Source organism: Aquarana catesbeiana, linkage group LG13, assembly GCF_042186555.1.
Source record: "Aquarana catesbeiana isolate 2022-GZ linkage group LG13, ASM4218655v1, whole genome shotgun sequence".
Taxonomy (NCBI): domain Eukaryota; kingdom Metazoa; phylum Chordata; class Amphibia; order Anura; family Ranidae; genus Aquarana; species Aquarana catesbeiana.
The window spans coordinates 34374371-34392079 of NC_133336.1; the positions used below are offsets into that span (position 1 = coordinate 34374371).

The 17709-nt window shown below is 42.0% G+C and overlaps 1 protein-coding gene across 2 annotated transcripts in view; it reads right to left on the reverse strand.

The window, feature by feature from the left end:
• Positions 1-949: 949 nt before the first annotated feature.
• The window catches only part of DORIP1 (dopamine receptor interacting protein 1), a 29751-nt gene continuing 12991 nt past the window's right edge, over positions 950-17709 (reverse strand). For both annotated transcript variants that reach the window (XM_073608793.1, XM_073608794.1), the window contains exons 3-5: positions 14958-15047; positions 12748-12882; positions 950-6604 (exon numbers count right to left, since the gene is read on the reverse strand). In XM_073608793.1, the coding sequence (XP_073464894.1) occupies positions 6421-6604; positions 12748-12882; positions 14958-15047 (409 nt within the window). In that variant the 3' untranslated portion in view covers positions 950-6420. The remainder of the gene's footprint in view (positions 6605-12747; positions 12883-14957; positions 15048-17709) is intronic.

The following is a 17709-nucleotide window of genomic DNA, read 5'->3' on the forward strand; positions in this document are numbered from 1 at the left end:
GATCTCCTGTAATGTGGTCTGCCGTGTGCCCTGATTCCATGTAAGGTGCCCGGATCTCCTGTAATGTGGTCTGCCATGTGCCCTGATTCCATGTAAGGTGCCCGGATCTCCTGTAATGTGCTCTGCCGTGTGCCCTGATTCCATGTAAGGTGCCCGGATCTCCTGTAATGTGCTCTGCCGTGTGCCCTGATTCCATGTAAGGTGCCCGGATCTCCTGTAATGTGGTCTGCCATGTGCCCTGATTCCATGTAAGGTGCCCGGATCTCCTGTAATGTGCTCTGCCGTGTGCCCTGATTCCATTTAAGGTGCCCGGATCTCCTGTAATGTGGTCTGCCGTGTGCCCTGATTCCATGTAAGGTGCTCTGCTGTGTGCCCTGATCCCATCGAAGGTGCACTGATCCCATGTAAGGTCCTCTGCTGTGTGCCCTGATCCCATCGAAGGTGCCCTGATCCCATGTAAGGTCCTCTGCTGTGTGCCCTGATCCCATGTAAGGTGCCCTACTGTGCGCTCTATAATATGTCCTGCCCACATGTAGTGTGCCCTCCTGACCCCCTGTGCTGTGCCCTGCTTATCTCAAGTTTGGCCCAGAATTAAGCACCCATGCAGAAAAAAGCAAGAACAGATTTCACAATGAATAGGGAAGGTCTTAATATATTATTTAACGCTTTTTCTAAAAAGAATTGTTGTTATATCAACAGCTCACTGATCACACCAATGTTCTATGACCTGTAGGCCTAAACATTATTTCAGGGGTTCCCCAAGATCTCAAATTTCTTTCCAGAGGTAAAAAGGTTGAGGAACCCTGGTGTAGAACAAGGCATGGTAAGTCAGTAATGGGTTTCAGAGAGCCTTTAGCTTCTACTTTATCCTCCGTTTACCCTTTTTGGGCACAATCTTCACAGTTTAGGTCCTTTTTAAGTAAAAAAAAAAAAAAAAATAACCAAGACAGCATTTTCATTATAAATTTATTTCTGTAAATAAAAAGTGTACAAAGAATTGCATAGATTTTTTTTTTCCAACCTAGTCATCTTTGCCAAGAAAATTATACATTTATATTATACATTGCAGAACTACCATAGTCCAAATATTCTTCTTGGATGCCAAGTGTGAACAAGCAGCAAGCCCTTAAATAAAGCCAGTGAAAGAACTTATTCATTTACAGACATTTTCGTAAGTAGGCAAGAGTCGTAGAAAAATAAGCCCAGTGTTGATCGAGAACCAATCACGTGAACACAATGGAAATTATTAAAGAAAGAAAAAAAAAATACTAATACCCTACATGGAACATGGTCACATCTCCAGAAGGAAATCCCTACTGAGAGAAATACAAGAAAAAAAGTCTTCAATACTTTTTAATTCACTGTCCTGAGACAAGCATGCAGACCAGGAACGTCAGAGTGACATCTGCACGCTTCTCAATTTTGAAGTCAATGGATCTGCATGTCAGCCAGGGATCTGGTATTTTCATAGGCAATGACAGCTTCTGTACTGCAGGTTTACTTTTAAAAAATAAATAAAATGGTTTACTGTAATCATTGTTACAAAGATGCATTGGTTTTCTGATCTAAAATTATTATATATGGGTCAATGTGCCACTGTATTTTCTCTTGCTTTATTTAGCTAAACGCATATATATATATATATATATATATATATATATATATATATATATATATATATATATATATATATATATATATATATATATATGAAAATTTAGAATTACATGTAACGCTCATGGCCATCATCCATAATGTACACGGAAAAAAAGGGGGGGGGGTAGAGTATCGGACTGTACAGGCCAGAAAAGGAGCATATACTAAAATAGTAAAAAATCACATATTTTATTGAAATATTGAAATTTTAAAAACACAAGAGCTAGATGTGGCAGTTTCCTGCATATAGTTTTGTAATAAGAATTAGAGTTCTAGTAAGGTAGGTCCTCATGTGCCAACACGTTTCGCCAATATTTTGCTTCATCAGGGCTTATGAAGACCATATAGTACTCATCTATGAAAGAAAACAATATCATTTACAACAGTATTTGTTGGAGGTGGTGGAACCCACCTCAGTGACAAACCACACCCGCACACAAAATCTCCCTGGACGGGGGCTGCAGCAGAGAAGGAGAGATCAACCGGTGAGGTGTCACCCTAAACGTTCAGAGAGTGATAGTATATATATATATATATATATATATATATATATATTTATATATATATATTTATTAGGGTTGTCCCGATACCGATACTAATATCGGTATCGGGACCGATACTGAGCATTTGTGCGAGTACTTGTACTCGCACAAATGCTCCCGATGCCAGATCCGATACCTGGAACAGGAAGTCGGCGGGCGGAGAGGGGGTGGAGCGGAGATTGGTCTGGTAGCAGTGGAACACGGGGGTAAGCTGGCCGGGGCAGGGATGCAGGGCGCCTCTGCATATTTCGTCTAAAACGGTGATCGGTACAGGAAGTGACATTCCGTGTCTCCGTCGGAGGGTAAACATCGCTATGCCCATCTTGGTACACCCTGCACTCGGCTGCAGTAAGCCAGCAGCAGACATCTTGTTACACCCAGCCCATATAGTTCAGGCTGGGTGCAACAAGATGTCCGCTGCTGGCTTACTGCAGCCAAGTGCAAGGTGTACCAATATGGGCATTGCAGCATACTTACTAGATGTTAAATGATATGACTGATGAGAGGCAAGGAAGGATTTTGCAATGCTATATGCCATATAGCATTGCAAAATCCTTCCTCTCCTCTCATCATTCATGTCATTTATTATGCAATTGCCAATCAGTGCTGCATTTCAGTGCCCATTAGTGCCTGCCCATAAGTGCCGCTTATCAGTGCCCATAAGTGCCGCCTATCAGTCCCATCTATCAGTGCCCATAAGTGCCGCCTATCAGTGCCATCTATCAGTGCCCATAAGTGCTGCCTATCAGTGCCATCTATCAGTGCCCATAAGTGCTGCCTATCAGTGCCCATAGGTGCTTTCTATCAGTGCCATCTATCACTGCCCATAAGTGCCGTCTATCAGTGCCATATATCTGTCAGTGCCCATCTGTCAGGGCCAATAAGTGCCACCCATCAGTGCCAGCCACTTGTGAGTGTTACCTATCAGTGCTCATAAGTGCTGCCTATCAGTTCCACCTATCGATGCCCATCAGTCAGTGCCAACTATTAGTGCCACCTATCAGTGCCCATTAGTCAAACTGTCACATGACATTAAAAAAGTATCGGTAATCGGTATCGGCCAGTACTTGAAAAAAAGTATCGGTACTTGTACTCGGTCTTAAAAAAGTGGTATCAGGACAACCCTAATATGGCTGCAATGGTTAATATCCCTGCTTGAAACTGTGTATGTATGCAAATACTGTTGTAAATTATATTGTTTTCTTTCATAGATGAGTACTATATGATCTTTATAAGCCCTGATGAAGCAAATATTGGTGAAATGCGTTGGATTGAGGACCTACCTTACTAGTACTCTAATTCTTGTTACAAAACCAAATGCAGGAAATTGCCTCATCTAGCTCTTGTGTTTTTAAGATGTATACGTTGGCATCAACAATTCTTGTCGCTACATTGACATTAAATACCGTCGTTATGGCAGCAGCTAGCTGCCATAACCCCGGTATTTTTAAAAACGTCTGGTGGTCCTCTTTCAGATAAAAGTGGTCTCGGCGGCGGATCCACCACAAGATCACTTTTATTGGGGCAGGAGAGGCCCCCCCCCCCCCCCGATAAAAGTGATCTCACGGCGAACTTCACTTCACCGTGAGATCTTAATGCTCTTAAAGGGGAGATTATTGTTTTAGTAAAAAAAAAAAAAAAAAAAAATGACATTTCATTTTTTTTTTTATTGCATTTTAATGTAAATACGAGATCTGAGGTCTTTTTGACCCCAGATCTCATATTTAAGAGGTCCTGTCATGCTTTTTTTCTATTACAAGGGATGTGTATTCCTTGCAATAGGAATAAAAGTGACCCAAACATTTTTTTTTAAATGGACAGTGTAAAAATAAAAAATAAAATGTAGAATTTTTTAAACGTCGACTATGGAGATTTTTAAGGGTAAAAGTTGGTTGCCATTCCACGAGCGGGCGCAATTTTGAAGCGTGACATGTTGGGTATCAATTTACTCGGCGTAACATTATCTTTCACAATATAAAAAAAAATTGGGCTAACTTTACTGTTGTCTTAACTTTTTAAGTCAAAAAAGTGTACTTTTTCCAAAAGAAGTGCGCTTGTAAGACCGCTGCGCAAATACGATGTGACAAAGTATTACAACGACCGCCATTATATTCTCTATGGTGTTAGAAAAAAAATATTATGTTTTGGGGTTCAAAGTAATTTTCTAGCAAAAAACAAACAAACAGATTTTAACTTGTCTGAAAAATAGGCCCGGTCCTTAAGTGGTTAAAATTTTGATATTTCAATAAAATATGTAATTTTCTACTATTTTAGTACATGCTCCTTTTCTGGCGTGTACCCCCCACTTTTTTTTCTGCATATATAGGAAAACAGTATTGTGGTTCCATAGAGTAATAACTACTCACCATGGGCTGCACATTTACACCCCACATTCGCCCCCCCCCGCTATATCTCCCGGCTTTTGTTTGCCATCTGCGGGCCCGGGATCAGCATAGCAGATGCCCCTTCTTTTTGCTGTTGTTGTAACACCCAAGCACATAAAATCCCCTCCCCACAAAAGTTTAGGCCCCCCACATATGCAGTTAAGTTTGTATGTGGGCATACGTCGGGGCACCTACGCATGACATACATCAATTGTGATAAGCGTTACATATCGCTGTGCATGCCGGAATGAGAGCAATAATTCTAGCACCAGACCTCCTTCGTAATACTAAGACCCCTTTCACACTAAGGCATTTTAGCGCTAGAAATAGCACCTGTAAAACACCTGAAAAACGCCTCCCATGCCTCCCCAGAGTGCTTTTACACTGGGGCGGTGCGCTTGCAGGACGTTAAAAAAAGTCCTGCAAGCGGCATCTTTGGGGCGGTTTGGGAGCACTATATACAGCGCTCCTAAACCGCCCCTGCCCATTGAAATGAATGGGCAGCGCTGCCGAAGCACCTGCAAAGTGCTTCGGCAGCGCTGCAACGCGGGCGCTTTTAACCGTTTCTTCGGCCGCTAGCGGGGGTTAAAAGCTCCCTGCTAGTGGCTGAAAAGCGCCACTATAAATAGCCGCGCTTTACCGCTAACGCTGGGCGCTTTCAGTGTGAAAGTAGCCTTAATAAAGCTTTGTTAGTTAAAAAAACTGAGGGGGAAGGGTTAAGTGTTATGGTCAACCTAAGTGCTGAGTTAAAGTGATCATGTGCTCTGTCCAAAGGAACAGAGGGGGAGTAAAAGCAACATGTGTATGTGCAACTGGAGGGGGGGGTGACTGTTAAGTAAAACCTGTTTCTTTGCCCTGCATGAGCAATTTGCACAACGTTTTTGGATCTCTGAAGAATGATGGTGGCACCAACGCCCCCATCTTCTATCTTTAGTCAAACTCTTTTTTTGCTTTGGATAGCATAGGGAAGGTTTAGAACTTTTTTGGGGAGATTTCCCTTCATTTCCGGAAAGGAAATCAATCCAAAATATCAAAATACCCAGAAAAATCCAAAATATCACCAAGACACATAGAAGGGGAGGAGGTGAATCTCCCCAGTGGGGACACAGCAACAAAAACCTGGCAAAGGTTCTAACCCTTCTCCGTTCTATCCAAAACTAGAAAAAAAATGTTTTTTTAACTGATTGTTGCACAATTTGTTTCAGGTGCAAACAGTTTAGTATAAGGCCCCGTTCACACCTGAGCAATTTTCTGCTTGTAGCTCTAAAACGCTCAACAAGCGTCCCATTCATTTCAATGGCCCCTGTTCACATACGATTGTTCTGGCACCTGAAGCAAGACACCTGAGCTTCTTTTTGTCAGATTACAAGTGTTTTTGGCCCCATAGACTTCAATAGTAACGCCTGACTTGAGCGTTTCATGTGTTTTGTTGCTCTTTTTCTGCTCAAATAGCAGCTCTCCACCCCTAATTTCCTCTCCCTTTCCTCCCACTAGTGCTTTCTATTGGCTAAACAAAAAAACGGCTGAAGCTGTAAAACGCTTCTGAAAAACTTTAAAAAAAGCTTGTAAAAAGCCTCAAAAAAGCATAAAAAAAAAAAAAAACGCCCAAAACATGCCAGTAATTCGTTATGCTCAGGTGTGAATGGAGCTTGAATATTCAAACTCAAATTTATCAGCACCAACATGATAGAAACCTGTAGTTATTATACTTAAGTATATTCAATTATTTTTCTTCTAAAATTTCCTTTTCGCCATCTGTGTTAAAAAAAAATAAAATAAAAAAAAAAAATGTACATAACTACGGTAATTTGAATCAGACCACAATCACACTTGCTGGGTTATTTTTCTGCAGCTCTTACGTATACCAGAGAAGACAACAAGAGCAGCTCGGGGGGTTTATTTAATAAGATTAGGTTGACGTTCCTCAGGCCGTCGTAATGCATCCAATAACCGTCGATCTGGAAGGCAGCGGAGTAGTGATGCTCCTCTTTGTTGAAGAGAGTGGCACCTTCCAGCAGGTATCTGAAAGCAGGTCACATGACAGGCATTAGGTCCGGTTTGCCATCGCTCCCTGGCTTCAATACTTTGGGACTGTGCGGCTGCACTCATTATCCCTGGAGCTTGGAGAATGTGGTAAAGCTTTGCTGACTTCCATTATCCAATCAGGTGCAAGTAAAAATGATGGTTTTTTAAATTTATTTTTCTTGCACCTGATTAGGTATTCTATGGAAGGTGAAGCTTCACCACAATTAGTAAGCTCTGGGGAAAATGAGTACAAGTGCACTTGCACAGTCTATTTGCCTTTAGTAAATCAACCTCTTAACTACTTAAGTGCAAGTGTGTACAAGTTTGCAGTTAAAGTGTTACTAAACCCACAACAGTAAAATCAGTCTGTATATGCAGTAAAGCATGCCTGTTATACTCACTGTGGAACCTAAGGGGTTAATCATCTGCATTGTGCAAAAAGGCTGTTTGATCCTGTCTTCTCTGATCCTCCCCTTTTTCCACTGTCTCCAAAACAGGTTCCGATAAGATAGAGTCTATGGAGTCAGGCTGCACATGCTCAGTTAGGTGTGTATTGGTAGAGAGTTTTTTTTCTTAGGAGAGTGCATGTGATCAGCACAGGGCCAATCAGCACTGTCCAAACAAAGGGTCAGGGGTCCTGCATCCTGATAGGACAGCCAGTGAATAATGAAAACACCTCCTACAAGCTTTAACCAGACACTGATAGAAGTCACAGGGCTGCTATATACTGCTGATGAGAAAAGGTATTTAGCAGTTTATATTTACTAAAATAATTGCATTTCCATGTTCTGTATACTGTGGGAGACCAGATATAGAGAATGCAGGGTCCTGGGTTTAGTAACACTTTGAGGACAATACTCCAGCTTTCCTGAATTCTTGTTCCATATCAGTGACCTAGAAAATGCTGATGCTAGTAAAGCATTATAACAGCCAGGTAACTAGCATTTTCAGATGCAGGTTAGCAACCTCATCCGACCTTTATGGCTACAGTCGCTCTCTGTGAACCAACACAATATGATATTTTTCTATCATTTGTTCTAAACTTTATTTACAGTGCCTTGAAAAAGTATTCATACCCCTTGAAATGTTCCACATTTTGTCATGTTACAACCAAAAATGTAAATGTATTTTATTGGGATTTTATGTGATGAACCGACACAAAGTGGCACATAATTGTGAAGTGGAAGGAAAATGATAAATGGTTTTCAAATAAATATGTGAAAAGTGTGGGGTACATTTGTATTCAGCCCCCCTGAGTCAATACTTTGTAGAACCCCCTTTCACTGCAATTACAGCTGCAAGTCTTTTTGGGGATGTCTCTACCAGCTTTGCACATCTAGAGAGTGACATTTCTGCCCATTCTTCTTTTCAAAATAGATCAATCTCTGTCAGATAGGATGGAGAGCTTCTGTGAACAGCAATTTTCAAGTCTTGCCACAGATCAGATCCTCAATTGGATTTAGGTCTGGACTTTGACTGGGCCAATTTAACACATGAATATGCTTTGATCTAAATCATTCCATTGTAGCTCTGGTTGTATGTTTAGGGTCGTTGTCCTGCTGGAAGTTGAACCTCCGCCCCAGTCTCAAGTCTTTTGCAGACTCTAACAGGTTTTCTTCTAAGATTGCCCTGTATTTGGCTCCATCCATCTTCCCATCAACTGACAGCGTCCCTGTCCCTGCTGGAGAAAAGCATCCCCACATGATGCTGCCACCACCATGTTTCACGGTTGGGATGGTGTGTTCAGGCTGATGTGCAGTGTTAGTTTTCCGCCACACATAGCATTTTGCTTTTAGGCAAAAAAGTTAAATTTTGGTCTCATCTGACCAGAGCACCTTCTTTCACATGTTTGCTGTGTCCCCCACATGGCTTCTTGCAAACTGCAAACAGGACTTCTTATGTCTTTCTTCTTGCGACTCTTCCATAAAGGCCAGATTTGTGGAGAGCACGACTAATGGTTGTCCTGTGGACAGATTCTCCCACCTGAGCTGTGGATCTCTGCAGCTCCTCCAGAGTTACCATGGGCCTCTTGGCTGCTTCTCTGATGAATGCTCTCCTTGCCCGGCCTGTCAGTTTAGGTGGACGGCCATGTCTTGGTAGGTTTGCAGTTGTGCCATACTCTTTCTATTTTCGGATGATGAATTGAACAGAGCTCCGTGAGATGTTCAAAGCTTGGGATATTTTTTTATAACCGAATCCTGCTTTAAACTTCTCCACAACTTTATCCCTGACCCGTCTGGTGTGTTCCTTGGCCTTCATGATGTTGTTTGTTCACTAAGGTTCTCTAACAAACCTCTGAGGGCTTCACAGAACAGCTGTATTTATACTGAGATTAAATTACAGACAGGTGGACTCTATTTACTAATTAGGTGACTTCTGAAGGCAATTGGTTCCACTAGATTTTAGTTAGGGTTCTCAGAGTAAAGGGGCTGAATACAAATGTACGCCACACGTCAGATATTTATTTGTAAAAAAATGTGAAAACCATTTATCATTTTCCTTCTACTTCACAATTATTTGCCACTTTGTGTTGGACTATCACATAAAATCTTCAATAAAATACTTTTACGTTTTTGGTTATAACATGACAAAATGTGGAATATGTCAAGGGGTATGAATACTTTTTCAAGGCACTGTAGATTGTACAATAATATTGTAACATGTTCAGCTATCTTGAGAAACTAGACACCAATTTATGTCTTATACACTACACTGGTTAAAAACATTTCGATACTTGAATGTCAGCCCTCATAAGTAAAAACTAGGGATGCACTAATACCATTTTTTTTTACGATTACCGATACTTTTTTTTTTGTAATCGCTGATACTAATTACCCATAACTAGCGCAAACTGTTTTGTTTACACTTCAACTGTCAGCAATGGTACAAAGCATTGAAAAGTTATTTAAAATTTAAATTTTAAAAATGATTTAAATATTGCACTTTTTTTAATGTGAAACCCGTAAATATATGTTAAAAGGTGTAAAAATGTTAACGAACAAAGCAAAAAAAAAAGCTTTAATTATTAACAGTTTATAAAATAAAAGTGAAAAAAAAAATCAGCAGGAAAATAATAATTAAATGGAGGAAAATAAGGGAGTTAATTAAGGCTGATTAGAGTAAATAAGGGGTTAAACAGAAGACCATTTAATAGAAAAAAAAAACATTTTTTTTTTTTTACTTGACAGTTTGTTTTAGGCCTCATGCACACTGGACGCTTTTACGGCTGCTGTTTTTCGGCTTCAGGCTTTTTCTCTGCAGCCAGTGAACTCCCCGGCATGTTTCCCTACAGTATGTGTCTGTGCACACATAGGCTGTTATCAGCGTTTTTTTGGCAGGGCCGTTTTCTGGCTGGAAAACCCCCCAGAACTACTGTAGTGGGTTTTAAGAGGAGTTTTTCAGCTGTAAAAACACTCCATCTCTGCTAAAAGCTTAAAAATGCTGAAAAACGCGGCTATCCTGCATTGATCAGCGTTTTTGAGCCATAAGCTTTTGTGGGAGTATAGTTTTGCTAAAAAAAAAAAAAAAAGCTGAAAAATGCTACAGCAAAACTCATTCTACAGCTAACACTAATGGAGTTTTTATAACATCCAGTGTGCATGAGGCCTTAAACCAGTGGTTCTCAACCCCTCTAGTGCCGTGACCCCTTGATAAAATTCCCCAAGTTGTGGGGACTCCAAACACTTAAAAAAAATTTCTGTGTGTGGGTTGTTAGCACCCAAGGCAAGACAAGAAATTAGTGCCTTGGGTGCAGACATTTAGCGCTCCCTGAATCCCTACAGTATTAAAACCCCGTATGGTACATTTTAGGATGTACCACTCTTTCTCTTTGTTCTCCTTTCTTTCCCTTTTATCTCTCTCTATCCTAATTTCTTGTTTTTTTTCCCCATCCCTCTCATTAGTCGTCTTTCTTGTTCTTTCTCTTATTCTTTCTCTCCCTTTTTCTTTGTTCCTCCCTCTCTTTTCCTCTCCCTTCCATGTATTCTCTATTTGTATTCCTTCTCTTACTCCTTGGTGGGGGGAATGGCATGAGTTACAATGCTGGGGGGAGTTCTTATCAGCCAACTTAGGTGCTCTTGATTAAGGTCATCTGCTGATCTGAGAACTGTAGTACTGACTTTTAAAGTGGTTGTAAACCCTTTACAACCACTTTAACCTACAGGTAAGCCTAGATTAAGCCTTACCTGTAGGTGCTTGAAATATCTCCCAGACCTGCACGGTCTAGGAGATATTTGCAAATCGCCATAGGGCGATTTCTTCTGCGCATGCGCCGGAGTTAGAAAGGGCACGCTGTGCCGTTTCTAGCTCGGGTCATGCCGTTAAAGGCAGCTCCTGTGCGCATGCGCGGGAGTGACGTCACGCGACTCCGGCCAGTCACAGAGCCGGAGTTCGCGGCCCCGGAAGGAAGAGGGGTGAAGAATGGACGCTCGCTACTAGCGAGAAAGATCGCGGGCTTCTCCTGTAGGTAAGTGTCACATAATGGGCTACTATGCAATGCATAGTAGCCCATTATGCTTTACCTTTGCAGGGAAACAAAGAGGAAGTAACACCCATCAGGGTTTACTTCCTCTTTAATGGCAACTATAATCGCAGGTAGTGTTACTCACTGTGTCTCTGACTTTGTGGTGTCTTGTAGCAGTGACACCTATGTCGAAATCAGGAGATAGGGTCTACTTCGGCCCCTCCCACTTCACATTCCTCACCAGTCAGCTGACCTCTAGTCTCTGCCCTCCAGCCATGCCGTGAACTGAATGGGCGGCTGTGAAGAGGCTGAGTGGGCGGCCGCGGACTCCAGGAACAGCTCAGCTGGGTGGCCTCAAAAAGGCTGGGAGAGTAGTGCAGGTTTCAGGAACAGCCTAGGATTCGGTGACCCCCAGGTTGAGAACCACTGCCTTAAAGCGGAGTTCCGCTTAAAAAAAAAAAAATTTAAAGTCAGCAGCTACAAATACTGCAGCTGTTGACTTTTAATAATCGGACACTTACCTGTCCCAGGGTCCAGCGATGCGGGGGAACGAAGCCCTGCTCGTCTCCCCCTCCTCTCTGCGGCGTTGGCATTGTCACTGTGGGCACACACTGCACTTGCGCGAGATGCACGACATGCCGTGACTGGCCGGGCAATCATCTGGGACCTGTGACGTGTCCCAGATGATTGCCGAGAAGGAGGGGGGAGAGGTTAACTTGAAGTTAACCCCTTGTTACACTTGCTTTCGGCACCGCGGTGCGCCGGGAGGAAGTAGGAGCTGGAACCCTCTAAAAAGAGGGTTTGCGCTCTCCCCCCAAAAAAATGACATGCCAAATGTGGCAAGTCAGGGGGTCACTTTCCCTTAAAGCAGAAGTTCCATTTTTGGGTGGAACTCCGCTTTAAACTGACTTTATCTGTAGATCAGAAGTTCATCCCTTTGATCTGTAGATGAAGAAAAACAAGATACAATGTTTTCTTTTTATCTTTCGGCTGAGCGGCTGAGCAATGTTGTTGATAAACATTGCGGGCTGCTTTTTTTTTTTTTGACAGCTCCAATTGCTGGGACTTCAGTTTACACTTCAACTGTCAACAGGGGAACCCCACTGACAGCTGAATGAGTCATCGGTTGTTAAGGATGCGGCAGCCCTGCTCCTTAACAACCGATAATTTCCAGCTTTTTTTTTTTTTTTTCAGCGGTCAGTGGGGGAATCCCCAAAAGTGTCCATTACTGTCTGTAAATAAAGCAAAATTCTAGCATATATACTGTAGTTTGTAGAAGCTATAACTTTTTATTGGATAGGTTTTAAAGCAGAAAGTAAAAAATATTGTTTTTTTTTCCCAAAATTGTCGGTCTTTTTTTGTTTATAGCACAAAAAATAAAAAAAACGCAGAGGTGATCAAATGAATACCACCAAAAGAAAACTCTATTTGTAGTGAAAAAAAATGTACGTACATTTTATTTGGGTATAGCATCGCATGACTGCGCAATTGGCAGTTAAGGTATTGTGGTGCCCTATTGCAAAAAATGACCTGTCATGAAGGGGGGGGGGGTGTAAATCTTCCGGAGGAGCTTGTTAGTACATGTCAAAGCATCTGTTATATTGTAGATATGCAATCCATTCTATTATTAGATATGCAATCCATTCTATTATTAGATGCACAGTTACTTTGTACTCACTTGTGATCTGATAAATCCAAATAATAAGGTACATAGGCCAGGTCTTCTGACTTCCACTGTTCCATGTTCAATATAACAAATGGAGGAGGTCCGTAACAGAAAACCCTCTGAGAAAATTCCCTCAAGCATCCACACCTAGACAAGACAGACAGTTGATATCTGTCACCATCCTGTGCAAAAACAAGACAGGCACTGACAGAACGCACAGTAATTTACAGTTAAAATAGTATAATTTAAAGTGTACCTGTCACCAACATAAAATGAGCCATAGCAGGCAACACAAAGGTACTCAAATAATTCTGTTCATCCCCAGAAAGCTGGTCATGTGTGTCCAGAGCACGCTAATATACTTATTCACAAGACCCAAAGGACCAGATTACAGGGGAAGCTACATTTAAAGACCTTATGGTGCCTATTAGGCTATATAGTGATTCTAAAGCTTTGTTTTTTTTTTTTTAATAACAAACATGTTATACTTAGCTGCTCTGTGCAGTGGTTTTGCACAGAGCAGCACCGATCCTCCTCTTCTCGAGTCCATCAAGTGCCTACCATAGGAAGCTGCTTGCTATGGGGGCACTCATGCGGGCTCGCTCTCGAGTCACCTCTGTGTGTATATAAGAGACATAGAGCGCAGCTCGGCCCTGCCCCTTCCTCACTGGCTTTGATTGGCTCCCGCTGCTGTCTCTAAGCCAATGAGAAGTGAGAGAGCCTCGGCTTTCGTGCACATCACTGGATTGGGGTTAGGTTAGGGGCAGCAATCAGAAGGTTTTATGCATGAAGGTTTTTACCTTCATGCATAAAATGTATGAAGGTAAAAAAAACTTCTACCTTTACAACCACTTTAAGGCCAGGTTTACATACACTGTATTACCAAACGTATTGGGAAGCCTGCCTTTACACGCACATGAACTTTAACCACTTGTCGACCAGCGGCCGTCGATATACGACTGCAGGTTGGCTCTCCTGCAGGAATCGCCGCACCTGTATGGTGGCTCGCGCAGGCGCAGTTGTGGACGCCGCTGCGCTCTCGCTCCCGCTGCGGGAGTGTGCCCGCGAGTCAGGCAGACTCGATGTCTGCCAGCGACCCGCGATTGCCTAGTACAGAGGCAGAATGGGGATCTGCCAGTGTAAAGAAGTGGATCCCCGTTCTGACAGGAGACATGACAGAGATCTACTGTTGCCAGTGATCGAGAACAGTGATCTCTGTCATGTCTCAGTGAGCCCATCCCCCCTACAGTTAGAACACACCTAGGGAACACACTTAAAGGGGTTGTAAACCCTCATGGTTTTCACCTTAATGCATTCTATGCATTAAGGTGAAAAACCTTCTGTAGTGATGCAGCCCCCCAGAGCCCCCTGTTTTACTTACCTAAACGCTGTCATCCTCCGGCCAGGAACGAGCATAACAGCTCTAGCTGGTCTCTCGTGTCTTGATTGGATACACTGATAGCAGCGCAGCCATTGGCAATCCTTTATGAAACCGCACCGCGGCCACCCCCCGGACATGTGTGAACTGGCTCCATTGAGAGGCGTTCACATTCACAAGTCATGCGAATTGGATGCAGTTTCAAACGCGTCCAATTTGCATATACGTGAACCCAGCCTAAGGCTTACTTTATGTCAGTTTTAACGGCATCCCACCCTTCCTTTCAAATTCAATAATATAAGACTTCATATACAAACTGCTGGTCATTTTTACTCTGGTCTACCAAGGGCCCAGCAGTGTTCCTCTATATGTTTGCACATACCTGGGAGACATAATAGAGAATAATGGTAACCATGAGCCCATGCTCCAGACTGGATACAGCCAATGTTCTCTATGAGGTCCTTCCAACACATGAGCAAGTTTATGGAGGACACCAGATCCCTGCATGAAGATAGACATCACCCAAGCCTGGCCAGGCTGGGGCAGTTCAAAGAGCCGTGCGTGTGTACTGGAGGTCTGTAATATTAAATATTCAGGACAGGGATATGAGAGAAATGGAATGCTCAATCTAATTTTAATTATGTTCACTTTCCCTTTAATAACATAGTGAAAAGTGCACAGTAAATCATAGCAACTGGATTTCAACTTGCAGTAGTCAAATGATGAAAACGATCAGATATGTGTGTGGTTACACTTTACAGTAAAGTATATGACAGTGCAGAAAAGTCCATCCTTGCCTTATGACAATGTTACCAATGCCACAGTCTTGTAATGGGTTTCTTACCCTTTCTGTTCGCATACTTCAATCCTAGAGCAGAAGAGTTCATCCACTGCCATCTGAATGAGGTCTCCATGAGGTATGTCATGAGGGGGGCTGTAATTATGAACAAAAACAGAAAAGTCAGACTCAACTTTTACACATGGAAACCTGATCATTATCATCATCTCTCCTTAAAAAAAAAAAAAGGGGGTTCACCCAAGGGAACACCGGTCAGACTTTGAGGCACAGCAAACCAGACGGACAGTATTCAATATATTTTATTCAATACAAAAATACATATATATTGTGAAAAGGACATTAACAAAAACATATAAAAATCATCTATATAAAAATATACATGATGTGAGCCCCCATGCGTCTACGCGTTTCGTTAAAACTTCTTTAATTATTATTTTCCTGCTGTTTTTTTTTTTCCACTACTATTCTATAAACTATTAATGATTAAAGGAGAAGTCCAGCCTCCGCTGACATCACTGCCATCAGTCGAAGCACCGTGTCATCCCGACTTCCGAAGCCTGGATCCGCCAGCTGCCTTGATTGATGGCAGACTCAGCAAGCCGCTGAGACAGCCTCTCCCCGCCCCTCCACAGCTCAGCGCTCCAATGAGCGTGGAGAAGCAGAGCGGAGAGACGCTGACTGATAGTCAGCAGCTTTCCTCTCTGGGATCTGTGAGAACCGAGCCATCAGCGATGTTCAGTGGCTCAGTTCTCAGTGCAGAGACGGCGGGGGACAGTTGCAGTATCGGTCTGATGGGCCACCGAGGTAAGTATGAATCAAAAAAAAAACCCAAAAAACAAAACACCCATACTTCTCTTTTAAAACTTTTTTTTTTTTGTTTCATTTGTTCGTTAATATTTTTACACCTTTAACATATATTTACACATTTCACATTGAAAAAAAGCACAAAAAAATTTATAAAAATAAATGTATTTCATTTGTAAATAACTTTTCAATGCTTTGTACTATTGCTGACAGCTGAAGTGTAAACAAAACAGTTGCGCTAGTTATCGGCGAGTACTAAACAAAATGTATTGGTACTCTTGCTCATAGGCCCCTTTCACACTGGGGTGCTTTTGCAGGCGCTACAGCTCTAAAAATAGCACCTGCAAAGCGCCCTGAAAGAGCCGCTCCTGTCTCTCCAATGTGAAAGGCCGAGGGCCAGACGCTAAAAAAAAGTCTTGCTAGCAGCATCTTTGGAGATGTCCACCGCTTCTGCCTATTGAAATCAATGGGCAGCGCGGCTATACCGCCAGCAAAGCGCTGCTGCAGCAGCGCTTTGCGGGTGGTTGTAACCCTTTCTAAGCCGCTAGCGGGGGGTAAAAGTGCCCCACTAGCAGGCGAAGAGCGCTGCGAAAATTGACGGTAAAGCGCCGCTAAAAATATCGGCGCTTTAGCGCTGACGCACCCACCGTCCCAGTGTGAAAGGGGCCATAAAAAAAAAAAAAAATTGTATTGGTGCATCCCTACTTAGTATACAAAATTGGAGGCCACATGCTAAACTTGCAGTGATAAAGATTTATTGATCCAGATATCACTTGCCACATAGAGTTGATGATTAAACTCGCTGTTGAATGAAATACATTGGCAGAAAGAACTTAGGTGGGTGGAGAGTGTTCACCGGATCAAAAAAACTTAGAAGCTTTGTGTGCGGTCTCCATTTCGTGCATATTATGATATAGATATAGCTTTGCCACCTGTGGTTTATATTTTTGTATATTTATGGTATATACCTGACTAGGGCCTCTTTTATTATGCAAAAATAGAAATGAATGACTTTTTCACCTTCCTTTATTGCCCTTATTTATTCATCGTGTTTTTTTATATAAGTTAACAATATTTGTTCTCCCCTCCCCTTTTTTCATTCTTTGTGGTGGATTGGAGTGAGTACCCATGTTGTCATTTAGGGTTTTTGATATATAATTTATATTATTTAACCCACTTACTACTGTATCCTTAATGGGATGGTAAAATGTAATTACGGGGTGCCCTTCTTTAACATATATACTTGCCTTGATAAAAATTGGGATTATCTCTGTCACATGTGAGATACGATAGTATATATATTTGTTTTTAATTGGATCTTTCAGTGTGCAGCTCTGGGCGTTTCCTATTTTTGGATGTGTGTAATATAGTGTTATTAGTTTTTGTTATTCACACTCATATGTACTCGCTAGGGTTGTCCCGATACCACTTTTTCAGGACCGAGTACAAGTACCGATACTTTTTTTCAAGTACTCGCCGATACCGAATACCGATACTTTTTTTTATGTCACGTGACAGTGTTTTTTTTTAAATTTTTTTTTTTAACAGTGCTTTTTTTTTTTTTTTTTTTTTTTTTTTTGGGGGGGGGGGGGGGGGGGGATGAACGGTGTATGTGTGTGTGTGTGTGTGTTTTGTTTTGTTTTTTTTTTAAATTTACAATTTTTATTTTTTACAATAATTTTTTTTTTTTATTCTTTATTGCAATATGTGTTTTTTTTTTAATCAGCCCTGTTGGGGGGCTTTGGTGAGATATCAGGGGTCTTAACAGACCTCTGATATCTCCCCCTTGAGACAGAGAAAGAGACAGAGGATAGAGATTCCCCAGTCCCTTTCTCTGCAGCCTCAGCTGCACTGAGAATGAATGGAGAGAAGACAGCGGCTCCTCTCCATTCATAAACTGACACATAGTAATCACAAGAGATTACAATGTTTCAGTTATGTGAATGGACAGAGTCAGCTGACTCTGTCTATTCACAAAGGAAGGAGGAGGAGG